This window comes from Bos indicus, chromosome 28 (genome assembly GCF_029378745.1).
Source record: "Bos indicus isolate NIAB-ARS_2022 breed Sahiwal x Tharparkar chromosome 28, NIAB-ARS_B.indTharparkar_mat_pri_1.0, whole genome shotgun sequence".
NCBI classification, from domain to species: domain Eukaryota; kingdom Metazoa; phylum Chordata; class Mammalia; order Artiodactyla; family Bovidae; genus Bos; species Bos indicus.
The window spans coordinates 27,819,144-27,843,895 of NC_091787.1; the positions used below are offsets into that span (position 1 = coordinate 27,819,144).

General features: G+C 50.9%; 1 protein-coding gene across 3 annotated transcripts in view; it reads left to right on the plus strand.

Annotated features, from left to right (window-relative positions):
- The window catches only part of LOC109553682 (cadherin-23-like), a 392,820-nt gene that overhangs the window by 237,275 nt on the left and 130,793 nt on the right, over nucleotides 1–24,752 (plus strand). For all 3 annotated transcript variants that reach the window (XM_070781989.1, XM_070781991.1, XM_070781990.1), the window contains 2 exons: nucleotides 11,784–11,896; nucleotides 14,691–14,879. In XM_070781989.1, coding sequence (XP_070638090.1) covers nucleotides 11,784–11,896; nucleotides 14,691–14,879 — 302 coding nt within the window. The remainder of the gene's footprint in view (nucleotides 1–11,783; nucleotides 11,897–14,690; nucleotides 14,880–24,752) is intronic.

Below are 24,752 nucleotides of genomic sequence, written 5' to 3' on the forward strand. Positions count from 1 at the left end.
TTGTCCTTCCCCTGGGGGTGACCAGTCCTCCCCCTTAGCTGGTGGGCTCCCCAGGGACATTGCGCATCACCCCCTCGCCCTGTGCCTCGGGCAGGGAGGCCTTGTAGTGCGGCACACTGGCCCAGTCCCCTCGGCCCACCTTTCCCTTGTCTCAGTGCTGGATCCGTGCAGAGGTGCTGGAGGAGGGGGTGCCGGCTTCATCAGGATGACAGACAGCACACACCCCGCTCCCTGCCTCCTTCTCCTTGGGCATCTGATCACTGTCCTCTTTGTTTTCTTAAGTGTCTCCCCTCCTCCTTCCCCCCTCACACTCCCCCTCTGGGACAAGGCCTTTCAGATCATCAAATATCAAACGCTTCTTATGCGAGGGCTGAGATGGCTTTATCGGAGCCCGTAAATCTCCCAGAGCCCTGACGCTCTCTGGAGTGCCAGGCCTCAGGTGAATTATGTGGGCTGGTCCAGCGGCAGGCAGCACACAGCTGAAGGACCCAGCACAGCTCAGTGCCCACCCTTGGCCCAAGGAGGGGCTCCAACTGAGGGTGGGCTTGGGTATTCTGGGGCCACTTGCCCCAGATCCTGGAGGTAAAACCTCCAGGCAAGTGAGCAGGTGAGTCCTTGAGGGACTCTCAGCCGCTTTTCCCCTTCTCTTCACCTTGTTCATCTCCTGGCCAGTCTCTGGCCCCCAGAGCCTAGGGAGTGTGAGCCCCACCTTGGAGAAACTATGACAGTTAGGAAAGCCATTTGAGATCCAAAAGACCCAAGTTCTAATGCCAACATTGTCTTTAAATAATCAGGTGTCCTTAAACATATCACTTCCCTAACTGAGCCTCAGTTAACTCATCTGAAAGCAGTGCTGGCCTTGTGGGAGAATCCAGTAAACTCAGAAGTGCTCTGCCAGGGGGCAGAAGCAGGCATCTTCCCTGTAGGGGGTAGCCTGGTATGTGAACTAAGCCTCCAGGCTCCAGAGTCAGACAGACTTGAATCCCGGTTCTGCCACTTACCAGAGGTGTGACTTCAGGAAATCACCTAATTTCTCTGTGCCTGGATTTTCTCACCTGTAAAATGGGAATAATGATGATGATGATGCCACCACAACCTGGCAGATGGAATTTCTATGACAAGTAATTGACCAATACATGGGAAGTGCTCAGAATGAATGGCCCTGGCTATTGCTCCTTCTCTCACTATCACCCAGTCCATGCATCACCAACAGGCCTTTCTGCCTCCAGAGCCTCCCCACTGCTGTGGACAAAAATCCAAGCTACTTACCCGGCATTTGAGGCTCCTGCCTCCTGACATCAGCCACTCCTGACACTGTTTTGTGTGAGCTCAGCTCCTCCCACTGGCTCCCGCCTTGGGAAGTGGTTGTCCCCTCCAGCCCTTTGCTCAGAATGCCCTCTTCCTCTCCACACTGACCCTAACCCAGCCCTTCAAGGCCTGGCAGAGGAGCCCCCCTGCACCAGGCCCCATGAGCTTTCTTGTCTAGATCGGGTGCCACTTGGGCACAGAGACCTTATCTTTTGCTGCTCAGCCCCTCCAGTGTCTTGCAAACTCCTCTTTAAGTAAAGCCCTTATTTCATTTGGCCGAGGTAGCAGTAACCATGGTGGGAAAAGTCCCTGGGAGGTTAAATTCAGCAAGTTATCATCAGTCATGGTGGTAACCTAGGCAGAGGAAGGGTTACTCATTAAAGTGAATCAATTTCCAGATCATCCCATGTTGAGCACCAACTTAGACACACATCATCAGACATGGGGGGATTTGGGTAATGCAAATATGCATAACATAAAATTTATCACTTTTAAGTGGCATTGCATACATTCACAATGTTGTGCAACCATCACCACTGTCTAGTTCCAGAACTTCGGGGAGTTTTCTTTAAAGGTACTTGTATTAATTCTTTTTTACAAATATAATTCACATAAATCAACAAGGAAAAGCTGAAACGGCTCTAGAGCAATGGTTCTCAAGCAGGACCAATTTTAGCCCCTTCGGCCCCCATCCCGGGGAATGTTTGGCAATGGTCTGAAGATTTATTGGTTGTCACTACTGGGAGAAGGAGTGCTACCGGTTTCTAGTGGCTCAAGGGTAAGGGTGCTTCTAACCACCCCACAACGCACAGAGCAGTCTCCCACAGTAGAGAATCATCCAGCCCGACATCATGGGCGCTAAGGTTGAAAAACACTGTTCTCATATTACTACTCCGAGATCATTTTTGTTAACATTTTGTCAACATTTCATTTCATTCCTTTCTCTCTCTCTCTCTCTCTCTCTTTATATGTACCTATATATATATATTTAAACAACAACAAAAGTGTGTACTGTGAACTGTGCTATTTTGTACCTCCTTTGCAGGGGTGAAATGTCTTAAACATCTATCTTTTTAAGTAACAAACTTCTTTTCTACAACATTATTTAGTGGCTGACCAAATTTAATATCGTAGCGTAATTAATCCCTGTTGTTAGACATCTGGGTTGTTGCGTGTTTCCTTTAGTGAACAACCATGGTGAAAGTCCTGGGAGCTGCACCAGTGGGCACGTCCCTTGTTATTCCCTCTGGAGAAGTTTACCTGGTCGCAGAGTAGAGGTTTTTCAGGAAATCAGAAGGTTCTGATGGCAGCCCTGGCTCCTGGCGACATCTTGTCAATCCCCATTAAAGTGTCCTCAGAGGACCAGGGTCGCCTGTCCCTGTAGACAGGGAGCCGGGTACTGCCATCCGTGAGAAGGGTCTGGTGTGACCCTTTGCAACCCTGACATAATAGGCTTTGCTGTCCTTGGCTGATCAGGTGAATGCTTCATACTTTGGAGCCAGTTATGAGCAGATTAGTGAGTCCAGTCTGTGGTCTTATTAGGAGAGGTGACCGTTTGTTGGTGTAGTTGAGCTTGATGAGAACCGTCGTTCTGTGAAACGCCGACAAGACGAGCAGACTGTAATTCCCACCTGCTTGTGGAGCTCGGAGGTCGTCTTTCCCCAACTGGCCGCTAATAACTGTAATTAACAAGACGCACTCAGCTCAGACATGTCACTGTGGGTGCATCGGGAGAGTGTGATCGCCCCAGTTGGAAATGCTAATTGGCTGCCCCCTCCCCATGACCCTACTGCAGTTATGATCTCTGTGAGTGTGACACTGTAAGTCACCCCTGTATCATTCTGTCCTGCAGCCCTTTACACCAGCCTCAGAATGGCACCCCAACACCCCCGCTGTAGCCCACACATCATTCAGAAGCCTTTGTTGAGCACCTATGTGTGTCACCCGGGCACTTGCAGAAGTGGGTCCCTGCCCTCCTGGGGCTTATATTCCAGTGTGGGAGACAGACAGTAACCAAACACATAAACAGATGAAAAGAGAAGTTCAGAAGGTAGAAGCACTTTGAAAGAGACCAAACAGGATAATGGAGAAGAGGGTGATGAAGGCGAGAGCAGGATGGCGGGGTGACTAGAGAGCGTTTCTCGAGGCCCCTCAAAGGTGAACCTGTGGACTGAGGCTGGACTGCAGACAAGGCACCTGCGAAGATGCAGGGAGAGCATTCCAGGCAGCTTCAGGGGAAGCTCTGGAGAAGGGGGTAGGCCTCATCTACCGTCACGGTCCTTGGGGCAGGGGCATGCCGCAAGCTCTCACTTGCATCTCCTGTGATTGAAAGCTAAGGTAACCCACACCTCTGGTTGCCATATGTTGGACACAGAGCTGTTGAATGCAGCCCAGCCCAGGTGCCACCTGGGACTCGACTCGGCCCCTTTTGTCAGCAGGCAGCTAAGTAACAACTTTTAATTCATAAGATATCTTGCCCAAAGCCCATATCTCAGACTGACTCCCAGTTTTCATTATGCAGTGATACCATTCTGTACCAGTCAGAAATGTACAGCTCCACTTGACAGTGATGGGCCTGCCGGCCAGCTTGTCCCGCTGGCCCAGGCGACATAGGCAGCACACAGGCAGCTGTTTAGTAGGGTATCCTTGGCTGGGGACAAGGGGGGAAGAGAAATCCAGGGGCCTCTGGGTGGGACATGAACTCTAGCTTAGTGAGAGCTGAGGTTAATTGTTTGTTCCACCCCTCACTGTGATCTAGGACCAGTTATTCCCTATGCCTTAATTTTTTGTTGGGAAAAGGGGGACCTATGTCGTGGGAGTTTTGTGAATATTAAAATATATATATATATATATATATATATATATATATACATACACATACAATATACTTTGCACAGTGCCAGGCACAGTATATGTTGGCTTTTATGGAGAGAGCCTCTCCTGGCACATTCTGCGTAAGACGGGCATGGTTGGGGCTAACTTGGTCTATTCAGAAAACAGTCATAGTAGGGGAAGAAGGAACAGGAACCAAGACAGGCACCACAATAGGTCCTGTACATACATGATCACACCTGATCCTTACACAACCCTGTGAGGTGGGAGCTGTTAAGCACACTTTATAGATAAGGGATTTGGCTCAAGGGAATTCACAATTTGCAGGGGGTCTCACAGCTAGTAACTGGCAGATCTGTTGTTGGCACCTAGGTCTCTTTTGCATCCTGCGAGCTCACACACAGTAGGCAGTCTTCACTCAGGTGTTGACCTAACAGACTCCAGGCAGAGACCACAGCTGAAGGAGGGGCCACCGGGGGTAGGGGGCGCACATCCCCGTTCTGCTCACTTCCCTGGGAGGGCCGGGTGACAGAGTCAGAGGCCAGGTGAGGGATCAGGCTCCCACTGGTCCCCTCATCCATTTAGGGACTAGTGTTTGAGTGGACTGATAGAAGACCACTGGACCCAGAAGACCAGCTAGATCATGAGTGCCTCATATGCATGGCTTTTTTCTTTTTTTTTTTCCAACTTCATGGCCCAGCACGGGCCAGACCCAGAGCATACCCCACCTGGTGTGTGCTCACTGACCCTTCCTAAGCCCTGCAGAGGGGACAAGAAACTTTAGGCCATCCAACAGATAGGTAATGAGCACCGTTCTGGGTACCATGGACAGGAGCATGAAACCCCACCCTTCACCCTCAAGGCCACACTGAGTCTCTGGATGTGAGGACCAGGGAGGCCCCACGGCACAGGGCTGTTCTGAGGGTGCCAGCCCAGCCCTGGGACTCAGTGGGGTGAGAGAGGACACAGCCTTCAGGACTGGCTCCCTGAAGTCGGTGACATTGGTAGTGGATCTTAAGAACAGACAGGACCAAGGTGGGAGCTGTTGGTTTTCCTTATAACTCAGAGGGCAGCAAGAGTGCTTGCTATCAGCCCAGCAGAGCAGACAAAGCAATTGAAAGTCATCAGCCTGTGTTCCCACACGCACCATCAGCCACTCACTAAACTGCTTCTCGCCCAGACCTAGCTCCGCCATGGGTCAAGACGCTGCCAGCGAGATAACAAGGGGACAAGATGTGGGAGTGATGAGATTTGGCAAGGGCCAGAAGTAGGGGTGCCGGGGAAGGGGAGAGCTTGCCAGCCTTGAAGGAGCAAGGAGGTACAGGGTGAGCTTCCGACAACCCAAAGAGAGCTGCCCTCCTGCTCTCCAAGCCTGACCCTGTACCCCAACTTGTACTCCCTCCAATCCAGTTTCCCTCTCCCTCTGCCTTTGACCATCTAGAAACAGAAGCCTTTGCTTAACTCTGCTGCGCCCTCTAGCCGTCAGTCCACCTCCTTGTTTTTCACACCGAGCTCCAGGCAGCAGCATCTGTACTCACGGTCCCCAAGTCTGTGCCCCACTCAGCCACAGTATCTCACAGTCTGACCTCCGGGTGCATCTGAGGATCCAAACAGGAGACCTTCACTGGATCTTTCTTCTCCTGAGCCTGTCTCTCAGACTGTTTGACCCTGATAACCATCTCTTTCTCAGAACTTCCTTTCTTCTCCCTCTGGGCATCTGGCTCTATACTGCTTTCTCATTTGCTTCCCTGACCATTGCATTGCTTATTTCCATTTTCCCGCGCATTCTCACTGGAGCCATAGGTCTCCCTAAAGGCAGGCTTGCCAGTGCCCTATGTACGTTATCACCGGTGTGCTGGCAACCCCAGCTTTCCCACTCCAGTCCCCAGATAGCCCTCCCTTCCACTTCCTGGAGCAGCAGACCCCAACCTTTTTTTGGGGCACCAGGGACTGGTTTCATGGAAGACAGCTTTTCCAGGGACCAGAGTGGTGGTTTCATGATGGTTCGAGTGCATCACATTTATTATGCACTTTACTTCTATTATTATTACATCAATTCCACCTCAGGTCATCAGGCATTAGATCCTGGAGGTTGGGAACCCCTGTCCTGGAGGCCATCACCACATGGACATTCTGCTGCTGCGTAAAACTCTGTCATTTTATGAGGAATTTATCTAGAACTTTCCAGAATGTATGGAGTTGGTTTTTTTTTTTTTTAACTGGAACTCCCTCTTGAGAAAAAAAGCAACTTCTTTGACCCCTCATTCTGTGAAGGAGGATGGTATCTGACTTGTCTCACCCTGTTTCTTGTGCCTCAGCCCAGGGCCAGGTGCAGCGTGGATGTGGGATGAATGGCTGCAAAGAGAAAAAGAGAGACATAAATCTCAGTCCAGGCCAGCCACGCACCAGCCATGTGACCTTGGACAAGTTATTTAACGTCTCTGAGCCTGCTTCCTCATACGCACGTGGGATATCTTCTTCTAAAGTTATTGTGAAGATTGAGTCATATAATTGTGCCGACAGCTTAGCTCAGTGCCTGGCACAGGGAAGGGCTCAATAAATTGTGGCCACTATTTTTTTTTTTAATAAATAGGGGAAAGAGGGCTGTGACTCGCCTTCAGCAGCCTTATGTGCTTTTGTGAACTTGATTCACATCTTCTCAACCCCTCTCTTGCAAATCAGAAGAGGTCTTAATGCCTGAAGCTCCTGGAGGGTTCCAGGAGAGCCAGCAGGGCCAGCAATGACCTGCTTCTTCTCTTGTGTGAATGCTTTAAGCAACCTGTTCCTGAAGTCTTAGGGTTCTCAAGGTGCAGCCCCACCCCCCACAGGTTCCCCTCCCCTACCAGGTACATCCCCACATGCCTAGGACAGCACCTGTCAACCCAGGGGAACCAGCTGCCCTTCTGCTCAGCAGTGGGGGCTGAACAGGTGAAAGGCATCCCCCATGAGCTGCCCCCCCAGGCCCCTGGTCCCCATGGGACTTGGGTGAAAAATGTCTGGGAGACCAGAGCACTGACAGGGTAGTGTCAGTTTCCAGAATAACAAAGAAACTCATGTATATAGTTGCCAAGCCCATGCCACCCTCCCTCCCGCCCAGGGAGGAAAGATTATGGGAGAAGAGCAGTAAGGGAGGGAAGCAAGGAAGTGAGGACCCACCTCAAGGCTGGAACCCTGAAGGCAATACGCTCTGGACCTGAGGGTTTTGTTCTCAGACTTAGCCTCAAGGCTGCCACCTCATATTAATACATCTGAGCCCTGGGTTGTGAGACTCTGCTGGTAAGAGAATGTGTTGGCTTCAGTGCTACCGCTGGGCACAAACTCTAGGCAAAGGCTCCTGGGTGGGGTGGGTGAAGGAGATGGTTCATGGTGGTATCTTGGTACAGGACAGGTGACCAGCATTTATTGAGAGCTTCCTATGTGCCAGACACTGTATTAACTCATTTAATCCTCACAGCAACACTCTGGAGTTGGGACTATTACCCCATTACCTCCATTTTACAGACTAGGAAACTGAGGGCCAGATATGTTAAATAACTTGATCAGGGTCACCCATTTAGCACGCAGCAGAACATGATGGGAACCCAGACACTTTGCCTCCACAGGGCACAGCTGTCTCTCTGCTCCACCTGGCTTTCATTCAGGTACCTTAGCTTCGAAAGTGCTTATACACTCAGTAGTGTGGTTGTCGGAGAAGGCAATGGCACCCCACTCCAGTACTCCTGCCTGGAAAATCCCATGGATGGAGAAGCCTGGTAGGCTGCAGTCCATGGGGTCACTGAGGGTCGGACACGACTTGAGCGATTTCACTTTCACTTTTCACTTTCATGCATTGGAAAAGGAAATGGCAACCCACTCCAGTGTTCTTGCCTGGAGAATCCCAGGGACGGGGGAGCCTGGTGGGCTGCTGTCTATGGGGTCACACAGAGTCGGACACCACTGAAGTGACTTAGCAGCAGTAGCAGTAGCAGTGTGGTTGTGTCCTGATTGTGAATCTTTTGTGTGAGACTGAAGGTATGAACCTTGCCTGCTTTTCTCTGCTGATTCTCTAGCATTTCACACACAGTAGGTGCTCGATATGAACTTGGATGAATGAGTGAGCTGATTGGTCCATCAGTCTTCGAATGAGACCTGCCCTGCTTGGGATATGGGACTCACCTCCTGTTCCAGCCCAAGCCCAGCTTCCCAGTGAGTGCTGATGTTACCATGGTGACAGGAGGATCATCAGAGCCGGTGACTCACTTAGGTGGTCTTGTCAGCTCCCAGGGTATAACCCTTTCTGATTGTTGGTCCTGGCAGTTAGTCACTCATACTTTGATAGGTGAGTCCTACACAGATAGATGTGTGAAAAATAATGGGTGTGTGTGTGTGTGTGTGTGTGTGTGTTGGGGAAGGGTCCTTGAGTTTGAATTTGTACCAGTTGAGGGATATTTGCCTGCAGGTTGGTTGGACAAAGTGCCTAGGCTGGAGAAGGGGTTATTTTATGTGCTGAGGACAGACTCTGAGCTGGGGATGGGCAGCGTGGCCATGAGTAGGACAAAGGTTCTGAGTGGTGGGCCCAACTAAGTGAGCCAGAAGAGAGAACCAAACGGAAAGGCAGAGCGCGTCATTCAACAAGGGGCTTCTGGTTTGTAAATGATTTATAGAAAAAATCTTGCAAAGATAAAAGTTGAATCACATTTAAATGTTGATAGCTTCCTTTATTGAGGAGAATAAATGTATATGAAAATCTGGAATGATGGGATGCTAGAACAGAGAGCCTGGGGAGGCGGGGTCCATGAATATGTGTGTGGTGGGGAAGTGGGTGTGGGAGGCAGGAGCCTGGAGGTCTTGCTTCAGGGCAGCCCTCCAGCTCGGCATATACGGGCTCTGAAAACCCAGCCCCTGAAGCACCTTGCGCTGTCCACATTCCAGCCACCTCAGCACTGATCACCCTGTCATGGGAATGTCTGGTTGAGGGCTATGCATTCCCCATTGGAAGCTGTCCCTGGTACATTGTAGGAGCTCAGTAATTGTTTGCCGAGTGGATTAGCTAATGATGAGCAGATGAAAGCACACGTCCTCTTGTTTCCCCAACAGCAGAATTCCTAGCTTAAAAAACTCCTTTGTATCCATGCATTTATATGCCTCCTTGCAACCCTGTCCTTCCTGCTCCATGAAGGCAGTCATACAAAAGCTCTCAGGAGGGTACCCAGGCTGCAGGACAAAGCCTTAGGCAAGGTGAAGGCTAGGGGGATGTCCCCTCCCTGGCCTGGCCCAGGTCAGAGTCTTCAGAGCCCACAGTCTGAGAATGATGAGACCCAAATGGGGTCCTCCACCAGCAGCCTCTCCCCTGCCTTGGGCAGCCGCTGCAGGAGCCCAGGAGGATGGGCTGGGAGTGGGCCACCTTGCTGACCAGCATGGGCCAGCCGAGAACAGCCCCTGCCTCAGTCTAAAGTTAGAGAGGGATGTCGTCTCCCCTCTTCTTTCCCCCTAGTTAATCCAAGAGAGGATCTGAGGTCCTACTGTGTATAGATCCCTTGGAGCTGGGGAAGGGACCCAGTGGGGAGATACAGCAGCCTCCATGGGCCATCCTGGCGTCTACCTTGTGTATCGGGGGCTTGGATGTTAGTTCCTACCTATGGAATCAGAGTCCATCCACCCCTTCCCCAGTCCTGCCTGTCTTTCCAGTTCCAGCTCAAACAACATTTATTAAGTACTTATTTTGTGCCAGGAACAGTTCCAAGTCTGTACACGTGTATTTTTTTTTTTTTCACATTCATTTAGTTCTCACAACCCTATGAGATAGATCCATTATTATCCTAATTTTACAAATGAGACCAAGATACAGAGTGGTTAGATAAGTGGCCCAAGGTCACACAGCTAGCCAATGGTGTGGTGCAGGGAATTAATGGGACCTCCTCCATGCAGCTTTCCTTCTTTAAGCCTTTCCCTGTGTGAACAGCCTCTTCCTGCAGCAGGAACATCATTCAACAAAGGCTACTGGTTTGTGCATGATTTATAGAAAGGAGATACTGATTCTTATGGATGTCAACACTCTCTGACGAGGCTATAATCGCTTCAGCATCAGAATTCCTGGCAGAGTGACCTCTGTGTCCCCCACAGTGCCAAGCACTGGGCCTGGCCATGGGATGGCCTGTCCAGGGGACTGCTGAAAATGTGAATGAATGGCAGTGAATATTTGAATGAACCAACACACTGGTTAATGAAGAAGAGAAAGTAGTGGAATTGGGAGTTTCCAGTGAACTCACAGGCTGATGGGAAGGGCACAAGGGCAGGTGGGGGCTCAGGTGAACTGGGGGCAGCCGTCCTTCAGAAACTTGCTTACATCTGTGCACCCAGCACTGGCTGGGTACCTTGAAGAACAGTCTTGAAAGCCTCCCACCTTCAGGGGGCTTTTAGGCTGGGTGGAAAGTGCCCAGTTACACCCAGGAAGCAACTGGGGAACAAACAGAGCAGTGGCTGCAGCCTGTGGGGCTGGAGGGTCAGTAAGAGAGATTAGGACCGTCTTCCTGGAGGAGGGGGAGGAGGGGCTGGCACTGGGTGGGAGCACAGGAGGTAAGGCCGAGAGATAAGGTAGATAATGAAAGACAAGAGGCAGGACTGGATTTGAGGACCCTGCAGAAACCACTGTGAGGGCTGGGGTGCCTGTAGGGGAGCACAAAAGAAAGTTGGTGGGAAGGAGTAGGGTAAGGGTATGCTTGAGCCGGTGCCATTTATGTGTGATTTTTGCCAGTACGTTCAAGGTGTATTTTAAATTTTAATAAATACTTAAAACTTAAAATTGAATTTTGTTTTTAACTTATATTTATCATAAAGGGAAACTTTATATCACTGCCTTATAGAAAATTAGAGTAAAATAGAATAGATTAGAAAGGACAGAATAGAACAGGGAATGACCATAAAAATGAACACAAGGAAACAAAACAAGGCTACTGCCTTAGTTCACAGGGGCTGCTGTAACAAATGCCATCGCCCAGGTAGCTTGGCAACTGTAGGAATTTATTTCTCACCGTTCTGGAGGCTAGAAGCCTGAGTTCAGGGTGCCAGCACAGCAGGGTGAGCACCCGCCTCCTGGTTCACATGGCGCCTCTCTGCTAAATCCTCATCTAGGAAGGGACAGGGGAGCTCTCCGGGGTCTCTTATAAAGCATGAATCCCGTGCAGGATGGTTTTACCCTCATGACCTAAGCCCAGAAGCCCCACCTGCTCACTGCACCTACTACCATCTTTGGAGACTGGGATTTCACCATACAGAGTCTTGGGGTACACAGGTATTTAGACGTAGCAGTAATGACTCATTACAGATCCTGAAGCCTGTTCTCTCTGTGTTAAAGAGGAAAAGAAGCAAATGTTAGAGAGGGTGTTAAAGACATATATACACCAAGTCAAGACTTTCTCCTTAACTCAGTCAGAGAGCCTCGAGGAAGACGGAACAGGCAGAATGTTCTCAGCTTGTGATTCAGTGTCGTCTGCTGCCTGGGCTGTGTGCTCTGTTGTATCCCAGGGTTCTTTTCATTGCTCCTGGAACCAGCATCGACTTTAAGTTACTGATTAGTCCTTGAGCCCCAGAAAGGAATCCCAGCGCCAGCCCCCTGTCCACCTGCCCTGGGCCCCAGTCACACCCTGAATTCTTCTCTCTCACAGGGAATACCAACAGCATCTTTGCCCTGGACTACATCAGTGGGGCACTGACCTTGAATGGCCTGCTGGACCGGGAGAACCCCCTGTATAGCCATGGCTTCATCCTGACCGTGAAGGTGAGAGCCGGACACCTCCATCCTGGGTATAGGGGATGCCCATGCCTTGGTGCCAGCCTCCAGTGGTGCCCAAGGTGGAGGCTCCAGGAGGCACATCACTGCTGTTCCCATACCGGGGCTTGTGCCCAGGCCCCTGCCAGGAAGGACCAGCGCTTGTCACACGTGGGCCTTGTCAGGGACCCTGCTGGCCATCTCAGAGCCCTTACTGATGACCACAGAGAACTGTGGCTTTCTTCCGCATCTCAGGGGATGAGGAGGCCCGGAGTGGGTGGGCATCCTCTTGTCCTTTCTGTTACCCCATGATTTCAAGTTCTCTTATAGCCAACTTGGATTCTTAGAGTTACCCCATTTCTGGGGTTTTCCCCTGTATCTAATTTTCATGGCTTTCCTGGGGGATATTAGCTGGTTAGGAAAGAGCAATGCAGAAGGGAGAGGCCAAAGCGGCAGTGGTCCCCACCCCAGAAGGTATGACAGAGCCACAGCCCCCCACCTCCTGCAGCCCCCTGCTACTCATGGCTGGTTTTAATTAAAATCAATGACTTGCTGAGGCATTCCCTGGGAAACCCATTTAGGGTGTGGATGCTGCCTGGGCCACAGGCGTCCTCCCCAGCCCCAGACTTCGATTTAGAGAGGGGCTAATACAAGGACCAGGGAGGGGGGCTCTGGGAAGAAGGCCCTTCTCTGGCATGGGAAAGATAGTGCCCCCAGCCTGGCCTTGCACTGTTCTCCTTGACTTTGAGAAGGCCTGTGGCAGCGATGGATTGATTAGCTCTGACTCTCCCACTGGCTCTGTCCTATCTACCTGCTGTCCACACGTGGGCCAGTGGGGGAGGGCGAGCTAACACAGCCTTTCCCCATCCAATTCCAAGCCCCAGGGTGCCTCTCAGCCTCCTCTCCTGTCTGTTCCCTTCCTCCAGAGGCAGGCAGCTCCAGTGTGAGAGAGCCACTCCACAGTCCCAGCAACACCACCAACTCACTGTGGGACCCTGAGCTCAGCTTTTCCATCTTTCTGTAAAATATAATGTAGAGTGTCCCCACTTGGCTGTGAATCCCAGTCCTCTGGGAAGCTAGTAAAAGATACCTAGTCCTGAGCTTCTCACCCAGAGATTCTGGTTCAGAAGGTCTGGGAATGGCTACTTGGTGGCCCAGCGAATCTGGTCCAGAGACTGGGTGCCCAGGTGTCTGAGTCCAGCTAGGACCCCCACAGGGCCCGCACAGTGTTCAGTCTATAGCAGGTGCTGAATTAAGTCTTGATTATCTGCTAGCACAAATGTTCTCAGCCTCAATTTCATCATTTGCCAAATGAATAATTTGGCATCATTTTCATCCCTTTACCTCCAGATGAACCCTGAAATCTGTCTTGTCCTCTTCACCCCACTTCAACCCACTGCCTGAGTTTAACACCTACTCTGGCTGTGTGTCCTTGTATAAGTCACTTAACCTCTCTGAGTTTCAGTTTCCCCATCAGTAACAGGAATCAGTAAAATAGAGATGCTAATGGCAGAATCATGGAAAAAGCAAGAGAGTTCCAGAAAAACATCTATTTCTGCTTTATTGACTATGCCAGAGCCTTTGACTGTGTGGATCACAATAAACTGTGGAAAATTCTGAAAGAGATGGGAATACCAGACCACCTGACCTGCCTCTTAAGAAATCTGTATGCAGGTCAGGAAGCAACAGTTAGAACTGGACACGGAACAACAGACTGGTTCCAAATAGGAAAAGGAGTACGTCAAGGCTGTATATTGTCACCCTGCTTATTTAACTTATATGCAGAGTACATCATGAGAAATGCTGGACTGGAAGAAACACAAGCTGGAATCAAGATTGCCGGGAGAAATATCAATAACCTCAGATATGCAGATGACACCACCCTTATGGCAGAAAGTGAAGAGGAACTCAAAAGCCTCTTGAAAGTGAAAGTGGAGAGTGAAAAAGTTGGCTTAAAGCTCAACATTCAGAAAATGAAGATCATGGCATCCGGTCCCATCACTTCATGGGAAATAGATGGGGAAACCGTGGAAACAGTGTCAGTTATTTTTGGGGGGCTCCAAAATCACTGCAGATGGTGACTGCAGCCATGAAATTAAAAGACGCTTACTCCTTGGAAGGAAAGTTATGACCAACCTAGATAGCATATTCAAAAGCAGAGACATTACTTTGCCAACAAAGGTTCATCTAGTCAAGGCTATGGTTTTTCCTGTGGTCATGTATGGATGTGAGAGTTGGACTGTGAAGAAGGCTGAGCACCGAAGAATTGATGCTTTTGAACTGTGGTGTTGGAGAAGACTCTTGAGAGTCCCTTGGACCGTAAGGAGATCCAACCAGTCCATTCTGAAGGAGATCAGCCCTGGGATTTCTTTGGAGGGAATGATGCTGAAGCTGAAACTCCAGTACTTTGGCCACCTCATGCAAAGAGTTGAGTCATTGGAAAAGACTCTGATGCTAGGAGGGATTGGAGGCAGGAGGAGAAGGGGACGACAGAAGATGAGATGGCTGGACGGCATCACCGACTCGATGGACGTGAGTCTGAATGAACTCCGGAAGTTTGTGATGGACAGGGAGGCCTGGCGTGCTGCAATTCATGGGGTCGCAAAGAGTCGGACACGACTGAGCGACTGAACTGAACTGAACTGAACTGAGTGGTAGAATCTTTTTCCTGGGGTTATGGTGAAGATGAGATGGGATAATTCACATAAAGTGCAGTGCCCAGCATTGAAAAAGCCCGAATGAATGACATCTCTTATTGTGATCATGGCTACCTTTATCCCTGGCATGTTTATTCTGTCTGCAGGGCACAGAGCTGAATGATGACCGCACCCCATCTGACGCGACAGTGACCACAACCTTCAACATCCTGGTGATTGACATCAATGACAACGCCCCAGAGTTTAACAGCTCTGAGTACAGCGTGGCCATCACTGAGCTGGCACAGGTCGGCTTTGCTCTCCCCCTCTTCATCCAGGTGGTAGACAAGGACGAGGTGAGTCCCTTAAAATGTGGTGTCCAGTCCTGCACCCAGTCTGGGCTGTGCAACCCTGGGGGGGACACCAGGGATCTCTGGGCTCTCAGGTCGCCATCTATAAAATAGAAAAAAACTTTGCCTCGCCCTCCCCTGCTACGTGCTGAGGATAAATAAGGCTGCACAAATCCCGCACAAAGTGTTTGAGCACACACCTCCAACGTATAGTTCTATTTTAGAAATTTATATGTGTGATCATCGTACTAACCTAGTATGTGTATTATGAAACATACATGCAGAAAATAGACATTTTAAAAGGGAGAGGCTCTTATATAAATGGTGACTTTGGAAATTTGGAATATTCCTGCTTTGGGGGTGATAACAACCCCACCTTTTCCTTGCAAGTAGTGCAAGTACCTTCCAGGTGATCCCAGGCCACAAGGATGCCTGCACCCCCTTGCCCTGGAACTTGGGGGTTGAGGCCAGTGAGGGAAGGCGTGGGTCCTGAGTGAGAGAGACAGCTCTAGAGGGAGCTCCAGGAGGCGGGGGCTCCAGCTCCACCCCGTGTCATGCTGCTGGCCTGGATGCCTCCCCTTGCCCTACCTCCCTTGCCCGTCAGCAGTCACAACCTTAATAGGACTTCTATTTATTACCGCTGCTCTCCCGGCCTACTCTGCTCAGGAATTCCATTAGGTTTTCCCGCCAGAGGTGCTTCTCTGCAATTACTCCTCACGTGAGGCGCTCTCACTGGCCTTACTCCAGGCCTGGGGCCCCTCTCCTGTCAGCTTCTCTCAACTGTACCCAATCCCCCCAAGGACTCAGGTTCACAAGGGCAAGTCAGTGCCTCTGTGTGTGTGTGTGTGTGTGTGTGTGCACACGCGCACGCGTATATGCCCAGTCACATTTCTTACATGTGTACACATATGATATGCCTTCTTGTCCCGCTGAGTCTTTTGAAACCTACCTCTTTGAGATAACTGAAGTATGTACTGAGCACCTATTGTTTACAAGGAGCTATATTTGATGACTTAAGGAAATCCAGGAAGTGGGATCTTTGGTCCCTGCCCCATGGGGCCAAATGTGTTTATGCAAATATAATATGTAATTTTAAAACATATGCAATAATGTAGAAAGTTTAAACGGTGGAGATAAACAGGTGTAAAAACAGGTTCTGACATGTTCTCACTCCCCATGGATCACGTTGTATTCCCCAGAAGACCAGACCCCCTTTAGAGACTGCTGTGTGAATGAGAACCTCAGGAGAAAGTCCCATCTTTGGTTTCAGGCTGATGATAATGCCCAAGGGAAGAGAGACACCAGAAACAGTGTGGTCCAGGGTCCAGTGACTGTAGGCAGTGAGGCTCCAGAGCTCAGCTGAGGAGGAGGCAAGCAGGGACCGGGAGGGTCAGGAAAGACTCTGCCCTAGGAGGGGGACTAGGGCTAAGCCTTGGGGTAAAAGTCAGGTGGTAAAAGAGTGCTCAGGACGACGGGGGACCAGGCTGTGGCCCCCAGAGAGGACCGGAGGGAGAAAGCTGTACGTGGATCAAGGGAACAGGCAGTAACCTGTGCAACTGATCAGGGATTGTGGAGTAGCCTGCTGGGAAGGTGGGCTGGGACACAGACCTTGGGGAGCCTTGAGTGCCAAGCCAAGGAATCAGCCGGGGCCTGTGTTCAAGGCCAAACCTGCCATTTATCAGCTCCGTAACCTTGGATGACTCATTGACCCTTTCTAAGCCTCACTTTGCTCACCTGTGTAGTAAAAAATAGTCAATTTCTATCACAGGAACAAATTAACCCTGCAAGAGCAGTTTATTCTCCCTCGGACTGCTTGTCCAGCCAGGGTAGGCAGGGAGAGCCCCTCGGTGTGGCCACTTAGGTGCACACTCTGCAGGATTGTGGCTGCGGCAGGAGGCAGCCACAAGGTTAAGCTCCGGCTCTTCTTTGCTTCATCTCAGAAGTGTGACTTCTGCTGAAGGCCCATCACCCAGCACTAGGTATGTGCCCCTACCTCGCTACCCGAAGGCCGGGGGATGGAGGTAAGCGGCTAAATATTTGTGTCTGCCACAAAGGACAGCAGCAAGGTGTGGGGAGAGGAGGAGATCAGCTGAGAGTGTGCAGGACTTGGCATGTGCCGGCCACACACAGGTGTTCACCATATGGGTGCAGGGGCACCACCCCCGGCAGGGCCCGCTCACCTCGACTTGTGGGATTTCAAGGTTAGCCTGTGCCCTTGGGTTTTACCTCAGGCTCCCTTCCCGGGAATCCTGTCTAAAGCACTTGTAGGAATGCTGATGGCAGGGACCCTGATCCGCTGGGGTTTGGCCAGTGTCTCTAACAGTACAGGACTGGCCTCCTTCCCACAGGGTCACACTTGTCCAGGGCACAGCAAGGTGCAGGGAGAGAGGAGGAGAAGCAGCCCAGACCATCCCACCCTAAGGTCACCTCCAGTTGACCTTAAGTAGAGGACACTGGGCCCTCCTCCAGTTTCCCAGTAGGGCTGTACCCAGACCCCCCAGATGTGGTCCTGGGCTGGTTCCTAAATAAGAAGGAGAGAGAAATTGCTGTCTCAGTTGCCCTGCTCTTTTGTAGCTCCCATTTCTTCTCCACTCTCCAAACCTCGGGGGGATGAGGGTCAGATCTGCCCAGGTGAATGCTCCCAAAGCCTGGTCTTGGGTGCTGATGGTCAGACCTCAGGTTCCCAGTGTGGAGTATTCAGCCACAGGGCCAGCGGGAACACAAGACAGAGGGCATTGGCACGCACAGCATGGCCCAAGTGTCCCAAGTCTGGAGAAAATCAAAGAACCTCAAGGAGGAGACAAGACCTGTTGCCAAAGATTTGTCATTCCTCTGACTTCTCTTGCTGAGGGGAGACTCCATCTGTTGGGATTTGTTTCTGGGTTGAAAGTGACTCTGGATTTGCTAGGTATGGCAGGAGAATGTTTATCGAGCAGACCTGGAGAAGGGACATGAGGAGAGCTCACGTCCCTTTGTCATAGATTCTCCAAGACACGATTCTCCCTTGCACTCACCATGCTTGTGATTTTGCAGTTACTGGTGTGGTGATCTCAAGAGTGTCTGTCTCCCCGTTAGACTGAATGACCCAGGGGTAGGAGCACGTCTGTTTGCTCACCCGTGTAACCACCCAGTGCCTCACACTCTGCCTGGCACTTGGGAGGCACTGCAAAAATATATTTTGGTTGAGTAGAAAGCACGATTGAATGATAAAAGAAGCAATGAAGTAGCCCAGAGCTTTATCCAAACTGAGTCATCGTCAGTACCCATATGCTGAAGCCCAAATTCGACTGAGTTTGTGTAGGAAGGTGAGCTGAGAGGTCCACTGTGGGGCAGTAGAGGCTGCTGACGCAAGACTGAAAGGGAAGGAGGAAGCAGTTTAATGTCTCAGTCAGGCCTTTGTGGCAGCCGTTCCTAATAAGGATGCTGACCTAATTCACAAAGACTAGATAATACCTGCCATCACCTCCAGACTCTGCTCAGCCTCTTGCTGAATCTTGGGCTCTGCCAGACCCTTAAATGCACCTAAAGGTGCTTGAAAGAGACCCTTTCTCTGCCCCAAGGACTCCATCTCCATTGTCAAGTCTGAGTAATTTCCTCCCCTTTGTCCAGCTATAGAAAACACATAAAAGCCAGAGGAGAAAGGGCTGGGGTGGGCTGAGACCAACAACCACCCATTTACACCTTGTGACAGTTGAGATGCAAATAGATGGTTGTAATGCAAATCACACAAAAAGTCTCTAGGTAAAGGCCCCAGGAGTCAGCCTTGGTACAGGAGCTCATTTCTGAGCTCCAAATTAAAGGCTGCGACAGCCTCATTCTGCTAGCTGGGCGTTCTCTTGTCTCCTCCTTGCTCTTCTCTTGGAAGCCACAGGAAATAACTACACACTTACCTACTTGGATTCCTACCACATTGTTACCCGCTCCCTTGCCCTCGACATGATCTCTGCTGTTTCTCCACTTTGGTCAACTTTTCCTCTCCTAATCGTGCCTGCAGCCCTCCCCAGGTCCTGCCTACAGCTGAGCTAGACACAGGCTGTCGCGTGTTCCCATCTGCATTGATTGGGAGGGTTGGAAGTTTCCGTTCACTTGTCCTAAAAAGCCACTCTTCTAATCTGCATTCTGACCCTGAAGGGTTGGGGACTGAAGGCAGGGAGTGTGGAAGCCCATCCATGCGGCTTGCTGCTTTACAAATTCCAGCAAAGGGGTTCTTAAAAAATATTGTTTCTGCCCTATGCACGACCCTACCCAGTTGACAGGGATAAAAACGGAGAATTCAAAAAAAAAAAAAAAAAACAAACGGAGAATTCTTCTTGCATGGTCGTCAGTAGAAATACCGTCCGTGTTACTTCCTGCCTTTCTTCTCAGGAGCTGGGGGCATTTGATGCACTTTACTTCTGACCCACAGCTTCTTGGAACAGAATTGCTACTGTGCTTAAGAATATGTTTGCAGGAGAGAGGGTTGGGGTGTAGGGTGGGGTGCCAGTATTCCTGCCCAGAGAGGTCTCTACTGCCCGGCCCTGGGAATTATAGTCATTAAAGAATGGCCTTCAGACCTCATTAATTTGTTGGCCACCCTCTGCCCCTGGCATTTCTAAGGAAATATATTGAAATATACACAGGTGGGGGATGATGCATTCATTCAGTCAACAAACGTTATTTTGTACCTACTGTGTTCTCACCACTGGGGAAATGGTGCTGAAGATGTGGTCCCTGCCCTCCAAGAGCTTCTATTTCATTCTAGGGGGGAAGCTAGAGGAGTAGGTGCCAACATCAGGAAGTCAGGAAACAAGCTGAGTGATAGGTAGTGGGTAGAGGGACTACTTTTGATTCAGGAGTCCTAGAAGCCTTTCCCAAAAGGTGCTCTTGGGGCTGCAGTTCAGTGATGTGGAGGGGTCAGCCATACAGAGTTGTGGAGTGTGCTCCCCTGCAAGGGCAGAGGTCCCCTACAAGGGATCCAACCTTGTAGGTATTTCCAAGGAGCAGAGGAGAAGCTGGTGGGGTGGTCCAGGGAGCTTGAGTGAGCAGCAGGAGGTAAGGCTGGTGCTATCATCAGGGGCCAGGCCAGGCCTGCCAGCCTCAGGAAGGTGTTCTTCCATGACTGTGAGCATGGAGGGGAACCAGCTGACATGCTCTGAGTCATCTTTGTTAAGGAGCTCCCTGATGGCTGTGTTGAAAATGAGGGGCTGACAGGGGCCATGGGCGGAAACAGAGAAACACCCCCATCTCCATTGCCCACTGTTCCAGCTGGCAGGTGCATCCTGGTGTTTGACTTGAGGCTCTCCTGCCCTTTAGCCAGTTTCCTCTTAAGTGTTTGCAAGAAGCCAGAGAACCCCAGACCCTTTATAATGAAACCTAAAAAATCTAGAAGAAATGCCTCCAGAACACTTCTCAGGACACTGAGTGGCCGTCTTCAGTCTTTGTGACAGAGGCTCTCCCATGTTCAAGTTGACCCAGGGTTTTGAACTCTGGCCATAGCCCTCTGCTACCAGACCTGCCTGGACTGCCCAGGAAAGATGGTGGTAGAGAGAGCAGGGAAGCCAGGTCCCAGCCTCCTCACAGAGGGATTCCAGGCAAGCTTTGTCCTCTCTCTGTGACCACCTCTGGGAAACCATGGGTTGGACCAGTGAGCCTTAAGACTATAAACCCTAACATTCTTTTTGTCCAAGAGGACCTGGGTGGGAAGAGGGAGGGCGCCTCCCGAAGCTTCCCTAACCACCCCACACTGCTTCCCAATGTCGGCCCATCGTCTCTCCCCTGTTCTTGCCCCAGTCGCCTCTGCTCCCCACTTTGGGTGCATAGGCCCGGTACCTCTGTGGGCCTCATCCCCCGCCCCCAGCCTCTTCCCCCCACCAACGTGCTTCTTTATTTGATACTATCTGGAGTATCACTTTACGGGTTAGGAAGAAAGAGCCAATTAGAGTTGTTAAAAAATAAGGGCTTCAAAGCCAGACTACCTGGGTTCAAACCCTAACGCTGCCATTTTTCTTCTGTGTAACCTTAGGAGACTTGTTTACCCTCATGGATTCAGTTTTATTACCTGAAAAATGGAGGCAGCACAATTTGAAGTCTCACCAGTGGGGTAGATGCACCGCCCAGGACCCTTTCCCAATTGGGACTCCAGATTGCTGTCAGCGTGAGACTTCCCAGCGCTGTTCAAGTCTAGATGTAGTTGTCACCCCAATTTGGGGATATATACGCTTTTACATTTCCCTATTATTTTTACTTCTTTTCTCTTAATGACTGTAGATGGAAATTAAATCAAATAATCTATAAAAATTGAAACTGTTGGGAAAAAATGGAGGTGGTAATAATATCTACCTCATAGAACCATTATGAGGATTAAGTGGGCCTATATGTGTATTTCAGAGAAAGCAATGGCACCCCACTCCAGTACTCTTGCCTGGAGAATCCCAGGGACGGGAGAGCCTGGTGGGCTGCCGTCTATGGGGTCGCACAGAGTCAGACACAACTGAAGCGACTTAGCAGCAGCAGCAGCAGCATATGTGTATTTAGATGTGCCTGGCCCATAAAAAATACTCTTAAAATCCTAAAAATCCTTACTCCCAGCCCTGGAAGATATGTGTATTATTGTGTCATTTCTAGGGAAAAGGAAGCTGAGGTTCGGAGAAGTTAAGGGGCTTCCCTAAGGTGGCACAGCCAATGGGCCTCAGAGCTTGGCCCTAAACATCCCTGGGCTTCTTGCTTGTGCTGCCGGTCTCCCCGTTTACAGCCAGGGCTCCCCATGCTCAGAGATCTGGTCCCACCAGAGCAGGTGGGTCCCACACCTCCAGCCTGGCTGGTAGGAAGGTGAGGGGGAGGTGAGAAGGCGGGGGTGGCTGCCCTGCAGGGGTGAACAGGGACACATCTGGCAGGAGCTAATTCCTGTTTCAGGCAGAAGATGACACAGTTCATTTGTTTGAGGGGCACAGGAGAAAAAAACCAGCATTACCCACCTCCCCAAGGAGAAAACATCACAGAACAAACAAGTAAAAGAAGGCAAATGATGAGGAGAAAAGACCGTATTCCAGAATGCTGGGTTTATTTGTAGGGATGAGGCGGGGCTGAGGCGGCAGTGAGAAGGAGAGATTGCTCTCGCTCTCCTGTCCGTCTTGGCTTCATTTTTATCTATCACCCTCATTTTCCATTCCACATGTGTTCCAGGCCTGTCAGGGAGCCCAGTCCATAACCTCGTATTTACTTAAATTCATTTTCTCATTCGCTCCCGTTAGTTGGCCTGTCCGGCCTGCGATTCCTCTGGCCCTTCTCCCCACACAGCCCTGCAGGGTTGCAGTGCTGGCCCCTCAAGTCCCTCCCAGACTTCCTTTCAGTCCAGGGGTTCTGAATCCAGGAGTGGGAGCCCACTGACTCTCCAAGGCATCCTTGACCCTGGGTGAAGAAAAATCTGCATCTTTATTTTTGCTCACCTCTACCTGAACTTCTGAGATCTCTTTGATCATGAAATAGAAACAAATCACAGCAGCCTTAGGAGTACCTGTGACTCTGAGCCCAAGAGAAATCTCAGATATTTTCATATCACATTACATGTGTCACAGGGATCTCAAAACACCATTTACACTCATCACTACTTTGAAATTACAGCATATATTAGACCCGCTGCCAAATCTTATTGTTTCATGCATTAAGAAGCACGTAACGGTACTATAATACCCTTTTAAAGTACTTTGATAACTGTGTTTCAAGATAATTAATCGACATTGCGGTCCTTTGTATTTTATTTTATGCAAATAAAATGTTATTCTCTTGAAAGGGGTCCGTGGGCTTTACCAGACCTCCAGAGGGTCCATGGCACAAAAAAGATGGAAGACCCCTCCTTAATTCCCGTCCTCAGTAGCTGCCACCCTTCAGCCCAGCTTCCTCCTCAGGCATTGGCTGTAAGGCCAACCTTCCACTGGTTCTCAGAGTTGCCATCCTGAACTGAATATCCGTTTAGGGTGAGGTGGGTGAGAACAGGGAGGCCATTTTCTCCATGTCACACATGCAGCTGAGGGTCCGTTTTCTGGCTGTGGAGCTTCCAGGCCACTATTCACCCAGGCCCCATAAATCCACCCACCAGCATCTACTTTGCAGTAGAGGCACAGGAAATATATGTCCCTGGCACCCCAGGGAGTGATGCCCGCTGTCCTGAGCTCTCCCTGCCTGCCAGTATGACCCAAGGCACAGACCTCTGCTTCCCTATTTTCCAAAGCAATTTGAGCTGAAAACCAAACTATAGAAGCACTGAAGGGGTGGGGGGGTGGGGTTGGCGGTGGGGGAGAGGGGGTGGAGGGAAGGGAAGGGAGGGGCAGACTGCCAGCATCCATGGAGGCACATGTAGGTCTTTGCTCCCTGTGGATGTGCAATTATCCAGTCATCCAGGCCCTTCTTTCCGCTCCATTAGGGAGATAACTGGGATCTGGGAAATCTCCCACCTCCCACCGAATCCCCCAGGGGATATAAAGGCAGTAGATGGAGTGCCTCCAACATTCTGGGTGCCTCATCCAGCTCATGACTTCATCACTGAAGCAAAGCAGCCAGGAGGGAGGGGTTGGGTGATCTGGCCCAGGAAACGACCAAGACCAGGCACACAGAGAAGAGGAGGCCAGCCTAACCCATCTTCCCCCGGCCAGGTGGCCATCCCACTGCTCCTTCGGGTTCTGTTGCAGAGCAGGGGTTAAGCACCCCCACAAAGCACAGTCAACACGGCTGGGACCTGGGTGAACACTGCCTCTGCAGCGGGCAGGGGTCTGTCTGCGCGACCTTGGCCCTGTCCTGGCTTCAGTGCACATTCCTAAGGTTCCTGTCTCAAGATTTAGGCTCTCCAGGAAAACATCTGTTGGCTTCAAAGCAAAGCCACTCTGAAAGGGAAGCCAGGGGGAGCAGGGTGGCCCCATTAGTGCTTTTTCCCATTAATTTCTCCCCAGTTGCCTTGGCTGAGGTTCTTATTATGACGACGATGATTATTAGGATTTTTCTGTGCGTGGCTGCATCCTGTGGTGTGATTCCTCCCAGCATGCTAAGCCCTAGCCTCTCCCAGGACCAGAGGGTATCCTCAGCGTGATTCAGACACCTCCTAATTTAGTCTCACCGTAAATCTAATTAGCGTGCTATTTACACCAGGCCCCTTAGCCTTGGCGGGCGGTGTGAAGCAGGGTCAGCACCCATACTTCACTCCTCCCCACCCCAGTACCTGTGGCTCTGAAGTCCCCACCAGCCGCTGGAGGTCATCGTCCATGTTGTATCTGGGGGACTGCTCCCCTCTCACTCAGCTCCCTTCCCCACACCCACACCTCCCCTTGGAATGTATCGTTTTATCCTCAGAGTCGTGCTGCCTAAAAGCAGCAGCTGGCCTCCCTGAAGACCCCCACCCAGATCAGAAGCAGAACTAACAACTTTCACCCTGTCTGCATCGCTACTTGGCTGGGTCATGCCCACTCTGGTGCCCCTTCACCATGGGCCCTGCTGAGCCCAGCCTCACTCCAAATGGTGGTTTCTGACTCCCACCCTCCCCCGCCTGCCCCATTCGCCACCCCCCATCATGGCCCCAGTAGCAATTGGTGGTTGCCTTGTTCATCCCCGACTTGAAGTGTAAGGGTAAGCACAGTGTGGCTGGGCGCTATGGCTGGTGTCCCTCCCCATCACCGTGATCATGGGCTGGGAAACCTCCTTGTCAGCAGGCACAGGGAGCGCAGGGCCCCACAGGGCTGCTGCGGTGAGGCCGGCCGCCACGGAGGGCAGGGAGCCTCCTCCCCTGCTTTCCTCTGTCCCCGGAGAGGGGAGAATGGTGCAGGAGCGGGGTGCGAGAGGGTGGGAGGCCTTCCATGCCAGGCAGGGTTTCGTGGCTGTATCGTCACTGTCCGTGAAGGCCTGGGGGAAGCTTTC